Here is a 21,449-nt window from a genome sequence, read left to right as displayed (position 1 = left end):
GAAGTGGAATACGCTTACAGGTCCTCAGCTCCTCTGCTATGACCTGTGCCATGTGTGGAAAGAGAAATACTCTAAGTGGGCATTTGCAGTGATGTTGAAACAAGGACGTAGTCAGGATAAAGAGCCCAATGGGAACACAGGATTCCTGGATACATGCTCAAGCTGGAAACAAGTCTCATCCTCACTGAACGTGCTGTTTCTGAATGCCTTCCTGTGTCAAATATGAAGGAAGGCCACACTTTCTGGTGTTGCTAGCGCTGTATCTGGTTCCCCTGGGGAGTAAGCAGCACTGTGCCCAGCGATTACCTTCCTCCCCAGAGCAGAGTAAATTGCTGGGGGAGCTCCGAGTGTAGGAGCTCCAGGAAATCAAGGACTGCAAAATGAAGCATCAGGTTGGGAGCGTGGTGCCACCACCCATGGGCCAAACCTCCCTATAATTCGTGCTCAAGAATTATCTCAAGGGGAAATACATATTCCTATCCGTATTCAGGCTGAGAGGAGCATTGAGCAAGCTTGGTGCACACCGCAAATCACTACCAGACTAGGAGGATAACTTTGCTGCTAATGCAGCAGGTATGACCAAAACCGACCTGAAGAGCTTGGCTCTTCAGCAACAGAAACAGTATCCTCCATCAGGCTGTGATTTGGTTGACTCCTTCCAACTGTAGGTTTTTTAAAATATTAATGGCTGATGTTGCCTGCAGTGGGGTAATGGAGTTTCTCAACTCAAACGCATCTGGGTTGCTGAGGCTGTGCGCTTTCCCTGGAGCTGCTAGACGGAGGTCCTGTCTCGTCAGCTGCAGCTAAAACTGAAGAGGCCTCCTTAGTATAGAGGAAATGGAACAAAACAGGTACTTGGACCTTGGCACAAGATCCAAGTGGTACATAATATTAATGGGAGTCTTGTCCACTGGCACTGGTGGCTTTGGGTTTGGCCCCACACAGAGGAAGTCCATGGGCACTGCTTACTTTTTTTTTTTTTTTTTTTTTGGTCTAATGTGCTCGTCCCAGGAAGTCTTTAAATGCCTGCTCTGTTGAAACAAAATACTTCCAGTGCTGTGGGCAGTCCTTCCTATCAGCCAAAATAAGCCACTCCACTGCATTTTTCAGGAAAAAGAAAGAGTCAAAGCTACCGAAAGCATGTATATTTCAAAGTGGCTATAGGCTTTTCATTCTTCTTTAGCTATTTTTAAGCATTTTCCCATGAGGTCGTCAATAGCTCTTCTTATTCCTGATTTCTACAGTAGGTACGAGAGGCTTGTCCTGGGCTGGGCAGCCCTGGTTTCTCTGTGGGGTAAGGGAGTGCTCCTGCTGCAGGGAGAAGCTGCTGGGAGCCGGCAGCCTCTTGCCGGTCATCCCCATCAGCAAGTGATCCTGCGAAGAGCTGTTGGTGCTAATTTGATAAAAAAATCATAGTGTTATGATTAAACCAATGTGTATCCCTTCCTAACTTGGGCCTCTGCTGTTTCTGGGGTCCCTCCACTGTCACAGTATGCAGCAATGATAATGGGAGGTAGACCAGCCACTGGGAGGATCCTAGAACAGAAACCCAACTGACTGCAAAGAGAGATGTGCAGGACAACCTGCTCGTAAAGTCCAGCTCCCTGGGAACGCTCCGGTCATCATTAGTTACCCCAAAGTAATTTTGCAATTTCTCTGGCTTAAACCTGTCCTTGTGATGGCAGCCGACGCTGGAAGACTCGCTCACCTCCAGAAGGCAGGATCCTGCCAGAACCTCGGGAGCTGCATTGCTGCCCACACGCCTGGGCAGCTGCCTGGACAACCCCTCACCCTGCTTGGTGTTCGGCTCTAAGGCTCTGCAGAGGATACGTACATTGGCAGCCAGGATAAACCATTCCTTCCCCAGTGCATCAGCCATAAATGGAAAAACCTGAAGGGAATGCAAGAAATCTGTCCTAAATTTTGCTTGGTATTCTGGCTCCCTGAGACGTCCTGGGTCTGTCTGCGAAGGTACTGCCAGCAAGCCAGGGGATGGTGGAGGTTTTCCCCCCACTCCGTGAACTGCTTTGAACAGTAACGTAGAAAATGTCAGGGAGGATCACCCAGCTGGGAACATTAGTATTAAGTGGAAAACTTTCAGGGGGCTTTTCAGCTCCTTGGCACAATAATGTGATAAATCATCCGTAAAGTGCTTTTCCAGCAGATGTGGCTGTACAATGTGCGATGCATCTGACGGCAAACATCTGTCTGGGCTGCAGCAACAATGTGGTCTGTTTTTCCTATCATATCGGTTTACCTTCCTCATCTGATGGAGATTAAATTCCCCTGAACCTTGGCTTTCCCTTGGCTGCTGTGCTTCCCAGCTGAGTGCCCTCCATCCCGTACACCACAGCAGCGATGGTGAGCAGACTGAGGGCTGCCGCGACCACCGGCCGGGGGAAGGCAGGACTTGCGCAAGGCTTCCAGCCTCGGGGGGATTTGAAGATTAAACTTCAGTAATGAGAATTTAACTTGGCTCGACTTGAATTGGGTTGTGGGTTGCATCCAAAAAAGGAACAGGACTTACCGTCTTCCTCTGGCTAGGGTAAGGCTGTAATCTCACCAGCAATACCTATTCTTGCTGGACCTTAGTGGACCTCTCACAAGATGTTGATCTCATTATGTTTCCACAAATTTCATCTGAATTCCCATAAAAGCGACTGAACACCTGATACACAAGGCCCCAGTTGAACCGCAGGCGTAGTCCTGCACATTAGCTTTTGGCTTTCACTTAGTTCCCATACAAAGAAAATGGCTTTGTGCTTCAGCTTATGTTTGTATCGCTGCTGCTATGAGGTTGCAAACACTGAGTCCAGGGGAAGAAATTCAAACAACCAAGTGGAAATCTGCTAGGCTGGTTAAATCCTACAGAGTGGGAAAGTAGCTCTTCCTGCAGCAGGTATAGCCAGAAGCGGACTCTGAAATATGTGGGGTTACCCCTCTGCTGCATCTTCTTACTCAAAAAGAATTAATCTGACTGAAAAAAAGCCCAAGAAAGTCAGAAGTAAATTCTTAGGTCTGGAGATGAACAAAGTGCCTTAGAGGAGGCAATGTTTTATCCTCTGACACTGGTGGTTCTTTTAGCTTTGATAGCTACTCATTATGAAAAAAAATTAAGTTATGCTTTTTAAATAAATAATGATGGAAACAATGGCAATGGATAAAAGTAAATAGTACATAAAGCATATTACTTATAAACAACAATATCCAGAGTTAAAGAATCTAGCGGATTGCATGCCTCTGGGCAAAGGGATGGTGTTGTGAGGGCAGGGGAGTGATGAAGTCAAGGAGAAGCTGCAAATACAATGCACAAAACTGCCTCCATTTCCTTGCAGGGCATGCCTGTAAGAGAACTGCTGCCACGTGGCGTTGGGGAAACGTGAAAGGATGAGGAAAGGCTCTTTCTAAGTCTTTGCAGTTGCCAAAAAAAAAAAAAAAAAAAAAATTCACATGATCCGGCTGCGTAGTGTTTGTTTTTCTTGGCAATCTTGTAGAGGAGCCAAGAAAATGAATGGGTAGGGTTTTCCTCCTACCCACCCTGGTCTAGTGTGTTTACTTGTCAAAGTGAAAACAAAGTTGCAAGGGAGCAGTGTGGGAAAACAGTCGTGAACACAGTATTGAAGACAGCAAAAGACTGGAGGCAGCTATGGACTTGGGTGGTTAGAAGTGAGAGTTGTGTCCTGCTGATTTCCAGACGTGCTGTGGGGAGTTAACCAGCTCCTCTGTCACGAGCAGCATTTCAAAGGTATGCTACCGCAGAGCTCGCTGCAGCAGCCTGCTCCTCGCCCGCTTCCTTTCAAGGGCATTATGGCCCTTAGCACATTTTCATAACAACATTCCTGTTTGATTAAAGAAAAAAAGCAGGCCAAGAGTTCAGAAATTGAGTATGACATACTCTGAAAATTGCTGTATCTTCTCTGTGTCCGTTGCTCTGTGATCTTTGCTGCTTTGAATGCTTCCAAAAATAACTTGAAAGAGATGCATAGCTCGATTATTGCCAACACGAGTAGTTATTGATCTAAATGACTTCTTGGAAAGAAAGGACGATAGAGAAACCACGCTCTGCTATCCACATGTTTAGACCTTCTGCCTTATTTTGCTTGAGCTAACGGGGAAAGACATGTATCATGGCATGGCAACAAAGAAAATCCTCTGCCTGCTTTAAAGTTATTGGACACTTTCACATATTAAAAAAAGTCATTAAAAATACATAAAACATTTCACTTTAAATATATTTCGCTAACTAAACCAGCTCATAGCCTACAAAACACCCCAAAGCAGCTCCTAATCCTTTGGTTGACCGGACACCCTTGACACAACGCGGAGCAGCCTTGGGGCCGCTCTGAATTGCCACGGCTCTGCTGAAGGTCCTTTTAAGTAGCTGGGGAAATAGTAGCTTGTTTTTGCTCCAGCTGCTGTTCTTGTTCTCCAGCACCATCCCGCAGGAGATGTTGCGGGAGACTGGGAGATGTGCCTCTCCCCTCCCTCGTGCCCCTGGGAGGAGTAGTACCACCCTCCTGCCCACACCTTGGTCCTCCCAGCGCCAGCACCAGGGCAGAAAGGGTGGCTGTACAACGCCCTCACTCCCTTCTCTTAGATCTCATCCCGTGTCCAATAATGAGCTTGATTTCAGCCAGAAACATCCCATGTGGCTGCCACATCTATGCTTTAGTTAAAGTTTGATACTATGGCTATTTTCTAGAGGTGATATAGCTAGTTCCCTGGCTTTGACAATTTCCTTTTCTAGACTTCAATCAGATGTTTTGTAGAAAAATAAGTTTCTTATGAGCAGTTGCGATTTATTTTCCTTTTTGTTTTGGTGTGGGGTGGATTTTTTGTTTGGTTGGGGGTTTTTGTTTGTTTTTGAAAGAGGATATTTGAGCTCTTTCTGTGTCTTGGTCTTTACCATCTTTTTTGTGCTACTGGACTGGCATAACGGGGGGGGGGATCTTTTGCTGTAAGTTTAAAATGTGTATTTATAATACTTTTATTATATTAGCTTTTACCAAAAGTGATTTCAAATTTCCAGCATGAAACTTTCAAATATGGACTTGCCCTAAACTGACAGTTAGCTTTATGAATGTGTAGATTAGAATAAATACTCATTTGCCTTAGGGAGAATTTGAGATAAGATCGCGAAGTACTTTCTCTGATTTGTGTCAGAGAAAAACACAGTACAGAATAAATACGTAGTTTCCAGGAGTAATATACTGCACGTGATGAAAGGCTGCATTTAATTTGCTGTAAATTTACAGAAGTGTGAATTTTAAGCAGCAGTATGTGCTCTATACTCTGTCAACTTGTACAAACAACTTAGAAGCTGAAGGTATTTTAGAGTAAGGAAGAATCAGTCACGAAGTGATCATTATTTTAATGAGTATAACTACTTCTCCAACTTACAGTAAAAATGAATACAGCAAATAAACCTGACAGTACCAATGGAGTTTGAGCCTAACTGCTAAATGTCTTTTTGCATAGAAATACCTGAAGAGCATTAGGGAGCAGCTCGTGCCTGCATTTCCCACTGCTGCAGAACAGTCTGTTGACTATAATGTCTTCCCATCTTTTACTCCGCTATCAAGTCAGTGGGAACTCTGCTTAAGAGATGCTGGCATGACGTGACCCCGCGACAGCAGCCACGTCTGTTCCAGGCCTTCCTGGCAGAGGTGTGCAAGCTGTACGCCCTGCAGTGTGTTAGACAAGACCTGTATAACGAGAGTAAGCTGTTCGGAGCGAGCCTTCTTGACCTTATCATACCCAGCACCGACCAAACGTGAAACAGGACTGCATCTGCCTTTATGCCTCTGGGTAACAGGACTCTGTGCGTGTGTACGTATATATACAAATAACATTTTAGATATATCTGGACATACATACAGGAATATATTTCAACTTGCAAAGCTGGGCAGCTAATCCAGCTTTCTTCCCGCAATAGGCATTTGGAAAGCTCTCCGGACTCAGGTTTACTGTCCACCCAGCCAAAAGAAGTTGGCACGTGCTGCAGGTAGCTCAGCAGTGGCTAAAGCAGAGCTGTGCTGAAGTGATCCACAGAGATGTGAGTGTACTGATATGTCCAAGCCACTACTTGCTTTCAGCAAGCTTTAAAAACTAGCTGGAAATCTGATATATAAAAAAATATTTTAAAAATTGTACATGAAAACAATGCCATGGGATTGGATCCAACATCCATTGCTACAAAATGCAATGGGAGGAGAGGAAAGCTAGGACAAAAGAGAAAAGACATTTGCAAATAATAAAATGGATATATATTTTTTCCGTTTCTCCACCTGTGCTGTGAGCCCACTAGATGCAGCCAGTTGCTGACCACAGGCTGGATAGTTGATGTATCATGAACAGCACGAAGGTAACACAGCATCATAGCTTCTGGACTACAACTGGCTAAGTGAAATCATGTCCGTTAGCACCCTCTGGATACAGCCCAAAGCCTCTTCAGTGTTGTCTTGCAAACAGCTATTAGCAGCTGGTTTTTCTTGGTGCTATAAGACAGCAGAGACAGTTGGGCCTGGTAGTCTATGAAGGCTGGGGTACCCGTGCTGGGCGGCCTGCACATGTCAGTATTGCAGGCAGATCAGAAGCTAGACCTATCTGAAAGCTTTGCAATGTCATTCTTCGGTGTGGATTTGGAGATGAAGGGGAAATAAACCCGTTTCGGGCTTCCTCCATTATTTAGCCTGACCAGGTATCAGTGTAGTCATCAGGAGATCTACTTTGCAGACAGTTACAGAAATACTCTCTTTTCCCAGTATGACTATAGTAATATGCAAAGGTGCTCAGAATTAAAATTTGTGATATAGACAGTAGCTGGATCCTAGAAGCTGGGCAGAGGCTTTGCAGCCAGAAACGTAAGTTTTGATTGTGCATCAGGTTTTTGTGGGTAGTCTGACCCTTTCCCAGTTAAATTGGATATTGTGCCATAGCTCATGGAGGCATTGCAGGGATTAGATTTTCTTTGTGCAAGACTTCACATTTCCACTGATGAACAGTTTTTAACCATTATTTGTACTCCATTTTGCATGAAATTCTTCGCTGAATATATAGTAGCTTGAATTATGTTTATATGTAATACTAAAGGATTCATACGCTGCAAATTGCATGCGAGCAGGGTGATTGCGCTGTTGGGAACCTGGAGCCACAGCACTCCTACACCCGCCCATCTTGCCTGTGTATGGGGCATAGGACTGCGATCTGCAAAGCTGCCTTTTTAAAAATTATTGTTATGTTATTTATTTAACATTGATACTACATACTTCGGGGAAATGTGGACAGTTCAAGGAGGCGCGGGTATATAAAGTATAACATATCTCAGGCATAAAGTTATGAACTTCAGGGATCTCTTGCGTGACTTTTTAATAGGGCATACTTCACTGACAAAAAATCCCAGCGGTGCAAAATTAGATCCATTGAGAGCCTTGATTGATTTCGTGGGGTTTGTTTGGGTGGTTTGTTTTTTGTTTGGGTGTTTGTTTTGGTTTTTTTTCTCCGCAGCTGTTCAAAGCTATGGGTTTAGTTGTATTTTAACTATATATGTTATGTATACGGGACAAACCTGAATGGATCCAGGTCTAATCATATTTACAAATATTTGCAAATAACGACTTCATATCTGTGTGCAAGATGTTATGTGTGAGATTAGATACAAGCCCAAGACAGTAATCAGTTCCATAATAGCTTTTAATAAACAGAAATGTAAATAAAAGTTTCTAGAAAAGTACAGAATAAAAGCAGAAAATATCTCTTCCCTATTAACCATTGGTATAAATCCCAAGATGTCTTGTTTCAAAGTTATAAATGCAATCTTCACTCAATTGTTGTGTGGAAAATATCACAGTTAAAGCACGTGCTGCTGGTGTCTGACAGAACATAGGTATTAACCTTTCCTCATCTTTTCCCCCTTTTATAGCAAAGGCAAAAAATACTTTCCTCATGTTTCCAAAACTAATTATTAAAGGAGGCACTGAGAAATCAAACTACCACTAAAAGCCAGTTTTGTTATGCTATGTCTTAATGTCATAACTTTGATAAAAACATTTCACTATTTACTGAAGAGGAATGGATTTGAACGGCGCTATGCTACATCATGACCAAAGCCTAATTTAGTTTTATTTGATTATTCAGCTGAGATATCTGTTGACTGTAAATGATGAGTAGAAGCTATGGAAGTGTTTGCAAGCTTATGTTAGGGTCTCACTTATGTTGAGTTTTTTTGTGTCAACAAATTTAATTCTACAGTTATTTAATTCTGTAGTTACAGTTCTGTTTTTTAGCTTACTAGGAAGAGACGAGGATTTATTTGACTTTCAAGGAATAGTTTGAAAATAAACAATTGAGCAGAGCAGATCTGAGGGTGGAGTTGCAGTTATTTTGTCAGGCTTGCAGCACGGGTGAGAGGGCGTCCTGTTAACTCTGCAGCTATAAGGACAGTGAAAAATAAACTCACTGGACATATTGTTAGGTATAAAAACAAGTATTTTAAAATTCTCTTTCAATTTGGCATCTGAACATAGGGAAAAAATCACTACTTCGGCTGCAGTAATTTTTACATAGCGTAATCTCTATTCAGAATGCAACCTAGAGGAAAACATCCTGGAGGCCAAGTCTATTGGAGGTGTGCTCTTGTACTTGGTGTAACAAAAATGGATCGGAGTTCAGTGGCCACTTCTCTGTTGGGTGCGGAGTCAATAACCACCTCTTGTGCTTTGTGGTTTCTAGCTGCCAAGCAGCATCAGCATTTCTCCTCCTGACTTTACTCAGAAGTCTGTCTGCCCTGCAGATCTTAATTACGTCTGTGCACAGCATCTGATGGGATTTCTGGCCCTATCTGCAACCTCTACACTGAGATTTATTTCTATTCCTAATGCAGAGGAAAACTAATACGGCGCATTCTCTGGTAGCTCTATCGTTTCTGAGCTTATGGACTTAGAAATGTAGGAAAAATTATTTGTGGCTAATAAATAGTCATCACATGTACAGCAGGATATACAGAATACAGCATCTGTTGAATGAGATCTTGTATTAAAGTGGTGTTCTACCTAGAAAGGTGTGTATATAAAAATAACTCCACAGCAGTGATTGTTTAGTTTTATAATGAATTTTAGTTATGATTTATGCAATAAAGGATGCCTCTCGGAAAATAGAGGAAGGTGCTGTTCATAACAAACCTTTAGTAAGTAATACTTTAAGCTCTTTTTTGATGCTGCCTTCCAAGCTTTCTAGGGAGGGCAGGTATATTTGTAGAGGCAAAGGAAGGCATTGTGGTACTCAGTCAGCCCAGTAAAGTGATAATCTTTCAAGCCATTTTGCACACTGATTTTAAAAAGCAAATAAACTGACAGAGGTAGCAATGCATTTTATAGAGTCAAAGACCAGGGTACAGAAAAACCTTAAATTGTTATGAACCACAGGTTTCTTAGCTTATGGAACTCAAAAATATATTTGTGATGTTAGTTTCTGAAAAGAAAACACCTTTTTTTATTTTTTTTTTGTGTTGTTGAGGTTAGACAATCTAGGTTTTGCTCATTTTAGTTAGACGAAAGCTCAGTCCCTATTCAGGACCCTCTTCCTGAGGAGCCGGAGCCTTGACATGACCACATCCCAGTCTGCATAGGCACCTTCCAGGTGGCGAGTCACTTCTGATCCCGACTGGTAGCTTTGACGACCATGAAGCACGCGCCAGTTATCAAACGTCACTATGTCTCCTATAAAGAGATTGCACAAAATTTAATATTTGGTATGTTATAATTGATTCCTTCAGACAGAGAACATGGAAGTAGATTTATATCAACAGTTAGGGAGCAGTAATTTCAAGTAGCTCAACTGGAGATACACAGCAACGACACAGTAATTTTAATTTAGCTGGTCATTCTCAACCAGAGAGGGCAGGTCCCTTTCGACCTCTGCTTCTTTTCTTGTATAGGCGTTAAAAAGTGGAGTGGTAGGGGAGTCCACGCTGAGAAAAGCAGGCCTTGAGGGGCAAGGTGACTACAGCAAATCCACAGGAAGGATAAAAAGGGTGAAAGCCACTAGGATGATTTTTATTTGATCAGTCTGGTACTATTTGTACTATACGCATCCTGCATTACTGTCCCTGTTAAGAGAATTTTATGAGAACAGTCAAGCCATTGAAAGTTAGGAAATCACATAATTAAGGCTAGCACGCTATTTTAATTTTTCTCCCTTGTGTGCCACCATTATGATAAATCTCTAATTAAATAACCTTATAGTCTTTCTTTCCTTCTCCCCCTCCCCTCTACCACCATTTTGGTGTGTTAATTGATGGGATGGATGGTACTAATGTAATGTGAGGTACTTTGTTTTACTATTTATTACGTGATCTTATAAATTATTTTATTGCATGTTCCCAATAGAGAGAGATTCATTTCCTCATAGACATTTTAAAGACACTAGCATTGTAGTACAAGAGGCAGTCAGATACCCTAATGAATTTACTTTTGTAACATCTCTTGAGAGACGAGGGACTATTCATATCTTTATTTCATAGCTGGGGAATGGAAGAACAGAGATTAAGGCCAAACTACTTAAATATATGCACGGACTGACTTTTAAAGAGTAAAGGGCATTTTTGCAGACTGTTTTATGTTCAAAACACAGCCCTGTACAACTCTAGCTGAAGTTTAGAGCACTTAGCACTCCTGCAAATCTGCCTCCAGATGTCTTGCATAGGCCACCCAGAAAAAGCAGCACAGCAGCAGTGGCCTTCGGTAATTCATCCAGCATTACGCTGGCATTCAGCGTCTAAGCAAAGACGGTAACAGAATTCCCCATGGCGCTGTTCAGCTTCCTTCAGCGTTACGCACGTTATGCATCTGTATCATCTTCTAGATGTTCTGCAACTCCTGCAGCCGTTGGGAAGGTGCCCCACTAACAAATTAAAGTGTCATAAAGAAAGACGTATCGTTTGGCTTAATGTCCATGCTCTCCATCAAATGAAGCAGAGGAAAAAGTATGTGATTTTGTGTCATTTAATGAACAGACAGTGAACTGGGATGGCGCAGCAGTCTTACACATGAGATTTCCCATCTGTGGTGCTATTGATGTGACAAGTTACAATTTCCTATATGGTATGGGTTTTTGATGTAGTATGAAGATACATTGGACTAATCAATAGACTCTATTCCCCCTCTGCCTTTTCTCTTTATAGTGTAACAATGGCAAAAGAAATCTATGAGATGAATGTACGGATGCAGTATGAAATAACATAGGTGATAGACGGACTGAAATTTCCTCTCAGTACCAGTGCTAACAATGCTCAAGTGTTTTGGCTGTTAGGAAAAACACGTGAAAAATCATTGCGAGGAGAAGCAACTTGCTGACCTTGTTTCAGCTTGTAAGTAAACTTGTGTTCTGCGCTGTTTAATAAATCATCAAATTCCTTTAGAGCTGCATAAAACGGTCTCACTTTTTCAGCTGGTATGTCAAACACTGTGTCTCTTGTTGCATTATTATAATTGATGCGAACTACTTGGCCTCTGGAATCCACGCTATGAAACAGAGAAGGAAAGGAAAAGGAATGTATTATGTTGTTACTGAAACATTTTAAGATGGTTAAACAACAACTGAACTCTCCTGCTGGAATTTCAGTATGTTTCTATAGTGAAATTCAGATTGTTATTGGGTTGGATTTTGATAATTAAGACTAACTAGGAAAAGCAATAATCAGGAGAAAGTGTAGACAATTTGCTCAAAAATCTATACTCTATACTCTGTAATTATAGAATCATAAACTCCTATATTCAGAAGAGATTATGAACATTTGCATTTGATCTTTTTATAGTATATAGTTCTTAATCTAAATGCTTCAAATTATGACGTCTCTTTGGCACGATACAGATGTATATCGGCTGAAATTTAGTAACAGACCCAGCTGCTGTGTCTGTACCCAGGAGTTGCTCTAATTACCACCACTTCTTGGTAGTGTGTGGCAAAACCAAATGAGGAAAACCATGCTGTGGTGGCAGAAAGCACAGAACAAGTCATACACTGGCAAAAACCAAAAAGAACCAACCCCCCCCAACCCCCCAAAATAACGACAGACCAAGTTAAACCAGTGTTTCCCCACAAGGTGGCAGGAGCAGACCTTCTCCTGCCAACATGTAATCCACCATACAACAGGGATTTTATTTTTCGATGTTGTTGAAACTACTCACTCTATAATCCTTTGTTTACATTGCACAGCAAAATCACAGTAGTCCACCCCAACATCTGTATAGTCTACAGCAGTAGAAGACAGGATTTGATACGCCTGAGGATTTTGTTTCTTCAGCTTGTTGGATACGTGAAATCCATCTACAACTTCACTTTCACCTCCTGCAGCTGTTTGCTTTATACAATGGAGAAACTGAACCTGGAATGAGTTAACATCTCATTACAAAAAGAATTAGCTTGCATATTTAACAGTTCATTAGTATCACTTCTCTCATATCTGTGGTTCTGGGTGGTTTTTTTTTTCCCCCAGCAAAAGATTGAGTTCCCATTACTGCAGCTTCACAGCACTCTGCCACCACTATCACAAAGGCAGAAAATTAAAGTAGCATGTTCATAAATCCATCCCATTCGGGATATCTTCTAATGCTTGCAACCTGCGAGTCAACTGCAAAGCTCTGGTCTCGCTTCTTTCCTTTGAGTCCCTCTTTGCAGCAGTCATATAATTTTAAATGCATTGCAGTCTTATCTCAACAAGGAGGATTAGCTTTCTCTTGCAGAACAAAACTTGCTGTGAATTATCTGCTCACAGAGGAGAAAAGGTGGCTGTCATAGAAGGCAACAGGCCCAGTGTCTCTATGATAAAGTAGGATTAAGACAGTTTCATTTCACTTCACAGTGAAATTGCCAAGGCGTAATACAGAGCAGAAAGCCTAAACTGGGCTCTTGGTTGCACCAGTGTAAATCTGAGCTACTGACACAGGCACTAAAACTCCCCGTAGCATTAGAGAGTCCAGCATCACACAAAGTGTAACTGTTCATCTCAGCCAAACGACACAAAATACACCTACCATACCAATGATAACAGCGTTCACCTTTCCCTTCCATGATGGTGAATTATTTCTGAGACCACTAGGAGAAAAAGACCAACGAAAAAACCCAGGAGGAGAAAGAGGAGCAGAGAACAGGGTTTGTCCCAGAATCTCCTCACTAGCTGGACCCGCAGACCTTGGTGATGGTGATGAAGGGGGAAACTGAAATAACCAACAGTGCAGAAGGGGGACTTCTTTGGAAAGGACATAAGCTAGTTTGTTTATTTGATGAAGCAGCTTCCCGCCCTCCTGCCATGCTCCTTTTGGCCAACAAGCTGTGGGGAGGACTCGGGGCTCCCATTGAAGGGAGCACAAGGCAACAAGCTCTTTTCTTTTGTGGCCACAGCCAGCCTTGTGTAGGGTAAGCACAGCTTGGCACTGCTAAAGAGGGCTGCAGTAATGTACTTCATGGTAAATGACTCTCAAAAAGTTCAAAGGGAGAATTTAGTTCAAATGAGAATTTAGCTTTACATTCTAGAGAGCTAATGTGTCTGCTAGATCTAATCATCAGTTGTTTTTGTTTTGGTTTTTTTTTTGTTTTTTAAATCAGGGTACCTCCTGGAAAAATAGTTGCCAGACCAAAACCTAGGAAATCCTAGAACTATTTTTATGGGACAGTTCTGAAACTAATCATCATCCATTTAAAAACATTTCTTCAAATATTTGTAATAAATACGTCTTAAGAATTCAAATATTGTGTAATAACTAGATAAATAAAGAAAACTGCACATTCAGGACAATGTTCAAAAACAATTCAATGTACTTTAATACTTTTATTTCTTACAAGCATGTTTGAATGAAAAAGGTTACGCTCTTTTTCTAATGTTTCATTGCAGAGTGTGAGCTTTGGCACAGACAAGACAGTGAGATAATTCACATCTGCTCGCTATTAATGAAGCCCTGTTCCATTCTTACTCCACATTAATGAACAGTATCTAAATGATTTTAAAAGGTGATGTTAGTGTGAAGTCTTTGGTACTTACTTGTGGATAAATCACATTGGCTTTTTGTTTAATTATAGAAACAACTGATACAAAGTACTCCACAACATTAGAAGGGGAAGTTTTAGAGATGCAAACTTTTCCAGGGTTATCTTTGTTCCTTTGTACCTGTTCCTACTACTTTCCAGTTCCCTGGTGAATTATGTGGATTAGACTTTGATATGACAGGGACTAGGTGAAAACATATTTTCTGTGGTTGTTGTCCAGCTTTACAGAATGCCCCTTTTTTTGTCTATTATGAAAGGGCAAATTAAGTGTCTAACTTCAATCAATTCACAGAAAACAGAATATAAGATCTTAATCATATTTATTCTAATACGTTCCCTGCCTGAGGTGAACAGATGAGTCCTAAAATGTCACAACTTGACTATAGCATTTAGACACCTAAGTTTTTGAATATAATGAAAACAGTATCAAAAGCACATACAGGACCCTAATGTTTTCTCATATGGTAATATTCTCAATACTTTGTGAATTTCATTTAAAAATTATGGGATACATAATGGGCTTGTTATGCAGAACTGACATCATAATGTATATATTGCATACCTGTGTGTATATAGATTGTTATATGCAGATTAATATATTGTTATTTTTACATCGTTTGTTTAAGACAAAATTCAGAGTCACTGAACGCTAACCATATTTCACGCGATAGGAACATTTCCCTTTCCCCTTTTGCGTTGTGAAAAAGTGAGTAGCTTCACCTTACCCCAGGTGGATGCTGCAGAACAGGGTAATCGGTGTGAAAACATAGTTTCCCGGTTGTATAAGCTACATTGTTAGCATCTGCTTTGTCTTGCACTTGCCAAGTTGGTCTTTATAATGAAAGGGAAAAGAGAAAACACGTTAAAACAGCCAGCCAGCATGCCAGACAGTACACGCTGAAACTGTGAAATCACAGGACAAAAGAGTCATTCCATCTTTGAACATGAAAATATTGTAAAATTATAAGGAAATAATGATTTAGCAGCGTCCCCCCACCCCAGCAAAGGCGGCTTATTTCAGCAGTCCTAGATTCAAGCTGGAAACGTAAGTGTGCCAAGGGCCATCTGGCCCCAGTGTAGTATCTAGAAGAATGATGGCTTTCCAGTGGCGGTACTTTGCTGAATGCAAAGATCAGCTGAAGACGCTAACCAAGAGGTATCTGCTAGGATAAATCATAATCTTATTACTGAGGCTTCAGAAATAAGAGAGTGGAAGCTGGCCCACTTCTTTTTATCAAACTTCCATTTTTCCCTGCCAGGTGGAGCACATTATCAATGAAATATGAAATTGTTAAAGGCTATGTAACTTTCCCCAAAAATTATTTTTAAAGCTTTATGATCTTAGAAAATATAGAATATCCTTTGCAGGGGAATCTTTCCTGTAACTTGAGGACTTGCCGCTAAAGGAAAATACCTTGATGAAAGACTTTGTAACTTCTTCCCTTTCTCTGATGCTCTTTCTGAGAACTACCCCCATTTATTTTGTTACGTAGTTTCTGTCTCAAAATTTGACAAAATTCAGTAACAAAATTTACTGACAATTGCAGGGGGAAAAAAAAAGTCTTAGTTATATGACAAAGACATGAATGAATACATCATGTTGCAGCACAATCAAAATCTGTTTTGAGTGACACATCATGCAGGAGAATTCAAGACCAAGAACCACACGTTTTGTTTGTACAGAGTTCACATGATTGAAGACAATCCTCAGCAGATGCATGTTATAGATCCAGACATTTGTCTGGAAAAGTATAAGTCACCATACGCAGTCCATGTAATCACAGGAGCATAAGTGATTTAAAAGAAAATATGAAACTCATTTTCCCTTGTGAAATACTATAGACCAAATATATTACATTTCAGATGGTGTGTGTCTGGCATTACTTCTTAATAATAGTTTAAAAAGAAAATAGACTAAAGAACATGCAGACCAAAATGATTTATACAGAGTATACAAACACTTTTGTTCTAGGAGTGGTATTTAGTATAGAAACTATGCAAAATGCTAAAACTAAATTTCTGAAATTGTCAGGGGGAAAACCCCCTTGAATATTTGCAAATGTGTTTAACTGCCTGGGAGAAATAATTTTTATTATTTGGTACAGCACATATTCATCAGTATGTGACTTCAGTACTCAAGTACGATAATTTCAACCACGCTTCTGTAGTTCCCAATTGTACAGCCAAAAAGTAGCCCGTTATATTGTCCTTGTCATTAGTGTTGAAGGTAGCTAGGTTCACTGTATCTTTAAGTTAAAAGGCTCCAGCGTCACTTGATGGTTCTAAAACAATTTAACACATTTTAATTGTCTCATTTATATGCAACGTATGCAATTGCTGGAATGGTAGTACTTTTATAAAATCATTGTAAGGTTTTGCAAAAGTGGTCAGTGCTTTCGTGCTGTTATGCTTTGCAAGGGGAGCTGATCCCCGGGAGATTTCCTTCCACTCAAGGAGCTTCGGTCAAAGCTCAAGTTACTGACTTGAAGTCAGCGATGCGAATAGGGAGCTCAGCGCTGAATGTGAAAAAATCAACCTTACTTTGTCAAAGTCTCAACTGAAGTATCAACTCAGTCATGGGAAGAATGCACGGGAAGGAAAGGAAAAAAATACGGGTAATGTCAGAGGACTCTTGGCCCTTAGGGGGAGCAAAGCGGGGTGGAATGGTTTATGGTTTAGTAATTAGGATCAGATTTCAACATCAATTGCTCAGGCTGTTTGACAGAGGAGGAAATTTGGCACCAGGCAGGTGTAGCAATTTTTTTGCATTAAGTGGCAATGTGGGCTCCCTGAGCAGAAAACTAGCCTGTCGGTTACATCCTCAGTCTTGCAAGACCGCTGCACTAGGAACTGAAGCCACACTTGAATCATCTGGTCTTGCACTTTATTAAAAATCTAAGTCTTATTTATAAGAGATTTGGGACCCATATGCTTCTCTTGCAGCTTGAAGCCCTCTGGGAGGTGCAGATGGTTTGGCGAGTTCAGTGGGAGTGCTGGGGCCCCGAAGGAAGCCCTTCATGCCACCCCAAGCCCTGGACAAGGCTTCAGAACAGGGGAGGAGCACAAGGTCTAGGGCATGAGAAGTTGGAGGAATGAATTGTGGTGTGACTGGAGACCTTGTTAATGGAGTCGTGCCTCTGTAATGTAAAGAAAAAGGTTAATTTAAAAGGGTGGAACCCCTTGATGTTGTTATATGGCTGACACAGAGCATGTTTCCGCTTTCTACAGTAATGACATTTTAGGTAGCATGTACCAAACAGACATCTAGACAAGAAAAAAAGGCTTTTGTTTTTCCATGTGTCAGGGTTATATTCATTGCTGTTACATTTCAGTTTAAAATTCATGGCCCTGTTGAGGTAATGTTTTATTTGGCAAGCTTGCCAATTCCAAATTTATCCTTTTATTTATAATATTTGGTAGGCCTTGTCTTTGGCTGTTAGTGAAATAGCAAGGGAATTACCCAAAGTTATTATTTTATTATGGTTGTAAAAGCCACCTCAGAATTGGACGCCAGTAAGAAATGAACTTCTGTTTCAGAGGTGAAGAGATGGACTGTAAAATGCTGTTCTAAGTCTATCGTTAAGACTGAAAACTCAATGGAGTTTCTGCTACTGCAAGAAATAAGTAAGAGCAACAAGACCAGGCACTGCAGTAACTATAGCTGAAAATGAAACAGATTAAATTAGGAGAAAAGATACTGTAGGTAAAGAAGTCTTTTCTTCTCCATAATATTTTTAGGCTGGATTCCATCTATACATGGTAAAAAAATAAGAAATTTGTTCCTTATAAAACACTCACCCCCTCAAATATCCAAAAATAAGCCAAAAGCATTAAAGTGTTTTTCAGGACTTCATGTGATGAATTACACATTTAACAAACTCTGGGTTATTAAGCTGTTTGAATACAGTTCTCTAACTATTTTCTAATATGTTTAGCATGTTACCACTTCATACGCATCTGTATCAAAACATTCGAAACTAGTTTTGCGACTTAATTTTTTCAAAATACTTTATGGATAATTTCTTAAACCACTACACGTAACAATACAAAGTTTATGCGTGATCCTGCTTGTATTTTCCAGTATGTTAGGATTTCCTCCCTCTTTTTTTTTTTTTTTTTGTTTCCCAAGCAGAACTCCTAAGGAAAAAACATCATCTACAGAATCATTTAAAAAAAAAAAAAAAAAAATCAAAGCAGTAATCATTAACGTCACCAGTATGGTGATCAGAGCAGCTAAATGTTGCTGAAGATGTCAGGCTGCGACATGTGTGCCTCTACACGTGTGTATGTGCCCAGGGAGGAAGGAGACTTGGTTGATAGCTGTGCAGCAGAATGGAGAACAACTCTTTTGAAGAGGTGCCATATTTTGCAACCCGACTTTCTATATACAGCCTTGGTGATTAAGGAAACGCCTCTTACACAGAGACAAAAGATAAACCAACAACTCCTCACAATGCATTGAGAAGTCAATGCTCAGAAGCAGCGTGTCAGTTTTGCCTGCAAACCATACACACGCAAACAGATACTTGCTTTTGTAAAATATTTCCCATAGACTGCATCCAAAGCCAGAAGAACTCAATGGCAGGGGCAGGCAGTATCCTTCTAATGACTCAAGTAAGCTTTGGGTCAGGGTTCATCTATTTAGGTAACAAGCTCATCTTGTACACCTCCTTGGCAGGATAATTGTGCTGTATAGTTCTGGCCGCTTACCTTTGTATTACTGTGAGAATTATGTTTGAATAGGTATGCTTTTACTCTATAGCCTTAACAAAGGCATCCTTACAGTGCATCTTGGAGACAGCTAAACAGTGTCTGATCTCTGAACGGGAGAAATGAAAGCCAAGACGTAAGGAATAGCACACTCGCCCCCAATCAGCTCATTGAGTCTGGCTCTGAGCTCCAGAGCAGGCTGCCTTTGTGTGCACAGTTACTTTCTCTCCTTGAAAGTTGGCAAGTTTGCGTTTTGGTTCTCCCCTCAAAAGTCTTGGCTCTGCTAATATGCACATTGTATCACACACCCCCTACCCCTTTTATAACTGTGCCTTTCCTTTAGCACTGGAGCATACGCTCTTTTTCAGAGCTGGACATCGGTCTGTATGTAGCTTGTTGACTTCACCCTGTGGCAGAGCTGGTTGTTGTTACTGAAAATCCAGACTAGTCTGCAAAACTGGTCTTTGGATGTCAGGGTCTTTTTGACCTTATGCTCTTCAGATTCTCATTTAATATTGCAAAAGCAACCTAATCATACACAGAAACATAATTACCAACTGTCAAATGACCTAGAGTAAATCTAACCATGGTGGCTCAATTGGGATGACGTAAACCAGACTTCAAGATTTTCAAATACTACAGCTGTGCTTAAAAAGCAAAAAAACCCAAACCCAAAACTCAACTAAACTAAACATTCTGACTATATTTTCTTTTAAATGCAGAATTCATAGTCAATTGGAAAATTTCCATAACGTTGAAACCATCTTTCTGCAGCCTAATAAATACATGAATTAGCAAACAGGTTTTGGAAAAGCAAGGAGACTTACAGCCTTTAATCATTCCTTTATTGGGAATGCTAATACTTAAGGAAACATAAAAATAAGGTTTAATCAACATCAATAGTAAAGCTGATTTAAGCAGTTAAAGGAGCTCTAACCATTACTTGCTCAAATGGTGTGGACCAAGGTCACATTTCAACCTTGATCTTGTATGGAACATTAATGGGCAGGAGGTTCTTTGTAGGGTGTATTAAAACACTTTTATATCTATCTAAAAGACTCAGAACTCATCCAGACAAATTAATTTTATTGAAACCATCTTTAAAGAGAGTAAACATTAATTCAAGCTGACTTTAAACAAGGTAAAGCATTTAATAATCATTGCTATTTATAATTGTATTAGGGAAGCGTCAGTGAGGGGCAAGACTAATTTTTTTCAATTGGAAAAAAAACTTTCTGATGATACAACTGATAAACTGGTAAGTCTCCCTAGGGCAGTCTGAATCTCTTGTTAGCTGAACTTAGACAAGGAAAGTACATCCTAACAGTTGATGCACATTTATACAGTAAGGGACTTTTCAGTCTCTCTTAAACATAGCAGAGTTATCACAAGCTGGATGTTGCAGACAATTTCAGACAGACAGTTGGCAGTAATGTTAAACAGCAAGGATGATTAAGAGCTGAGGCAGAGTACCAGGCAGAATGGTAGATTTTTTTATCTTACAATGCCGCTGAGTTAAAAATCAAAACCTTTTGAATGCCTTAGTGAAAAACACATTACAGGGCTCAGCAGATGGACAATAGGTGAAACACAGTGGGCTGCCATGTCAAGAACATTAGTCTAGAAGATTTAAAGATCATTTCCAGTTTTAGGATCTAGGAACTTCTAGATCCAGTTCCTCATCCCTGAAACTTAGTGTTGTGGTTTAACCCCAGCCAGCAACTCAGCCCCACGCAGCCGCTTCCCCCTCCCCCCTCCCAGTGGGGTGGGGAGCGGGGGGGGGAGGGGGGAAGTAAAACTCGTGGGTTGAGATAAAAGCAGTTTAATAACTAAAGTAAAATAACATATAATACTAACAATAATAAAAATATAATAATAATAATAATAATGAAAAGGAATATAACAAAAAAAAAAAAGAGACATAAAACCCAAGAAAAGCCAAGTGATGCACAATGCAATTGCTCACCACCCACTGACTGATGCCAGAACCACGATCCACCCTCCCGGCCAACTCCCCCTGTTTATATACTGGGCATGACGTTCCATGGTATGGAATACCCCTTTGGCTACTGTGGGTCAGCTGCCCCGGCTCTGCTCCCTCCCAGCTTCTTGCACACCTGCTTGCTGGCAGAGCATGGGAGACTGAAAAGTCCTTGGCTTAAGATAAGCGCTACTTAGCAACAACTAAAACATCAGAGTGTTATCAACATCATTCTCACACTAAATCCAAAACACAGCACTGTACCAGCTACTAAGAAGAAAATTAACTCTATCCCAGCCAAAACCAGGACACTTAGGAAAGAAACCAAAGGTTCTCTTCTAACCCAAGCACAAATCATTGGTATATGTTGAAGGGGTTTATGGGGTTTTTTTGTTGTTGTTTAGGTTTTTTGGGTTGGGGTTTTTTTTTCCCTCTCCCCCAAGGTATTTTGGAGAGATATATTTTCTTTTAGTGGTATGCTTTAACAAAGAACTAACATTTTTTATAGTTCTCTGGGGCTTGCTATATTTGTTCCTAACTCAAAATGCTTGTGCAGCTAGCTGTCTGGATACAAACAGAACGAATGTTTCATCCTTCAGATACCGAGGAAAGCTGTGAAACACCCTCGGATATGATCAGGATTGGATACCTGTAAGAATCTCCTCGTATCTGCTATTAGGATCACATCAAAACAGAAATAGAAAGCAGTAGTATTTTC

The 21,449-nt window shown here is 40.7% G+C and overlaps 1 protein-coding gene across 1 annotated transcript in view; it reads right to left on the bottom strand.

Annotated features, from left to right (window-relative positions):
• Positions 1-9,513: 9,513 nt before the first annotated feature.
• The window catches only part of BBOX1 (gamma-butyrobetaine hydroxylase 1), a 38,910-nt gene continuing 26,974 nt past the window's right edge, over positions 9,514-21,449 (bottom strand). Inside the window, exons 4-7 of the mRNA XM_050897549.1 lie at positions 14,766-14,871; positions 12,186-12,382; positions 11,353-11,519; positions 9,514-9,716 (exon numbers count right to left, since the gene is read on the bottom strand). Coding sequence (XP_050753506.1) covers positions 9,556-9,716; positions 11,353-11,519; positions 12,186-12,382; positions 14,766-14,871 — 631 coding nt within the window. The 3' untranslated portion in view covers positions 9,514-9,555. The remainder of the gene's footprint in view (positions 9,717-11,352; positions 11,520-12,185; positions 12,383-14,765; positions 14,872-21,449) is intronic.

The sequence above is a fragment of the Gymnogyps californianus genome, chromosome 5 (genome assembly GCF_018139145.2).
Source record: "Gymnogyps californianus isolate 813 chromosome 5, ASM1813914v2, whole genome shotgun sequence".
NCBI lineage: Eukaryota > Metazoa > Chordata > Aves > Accipitriformes > Cathartidae > Gymnogyps > Gymnogyps californianus.
The sequence above is the reverse complement of the archived record's forward strand: the minus strand, read 5'-3'. Positions and strand labels throughout refer to the sequence as shown.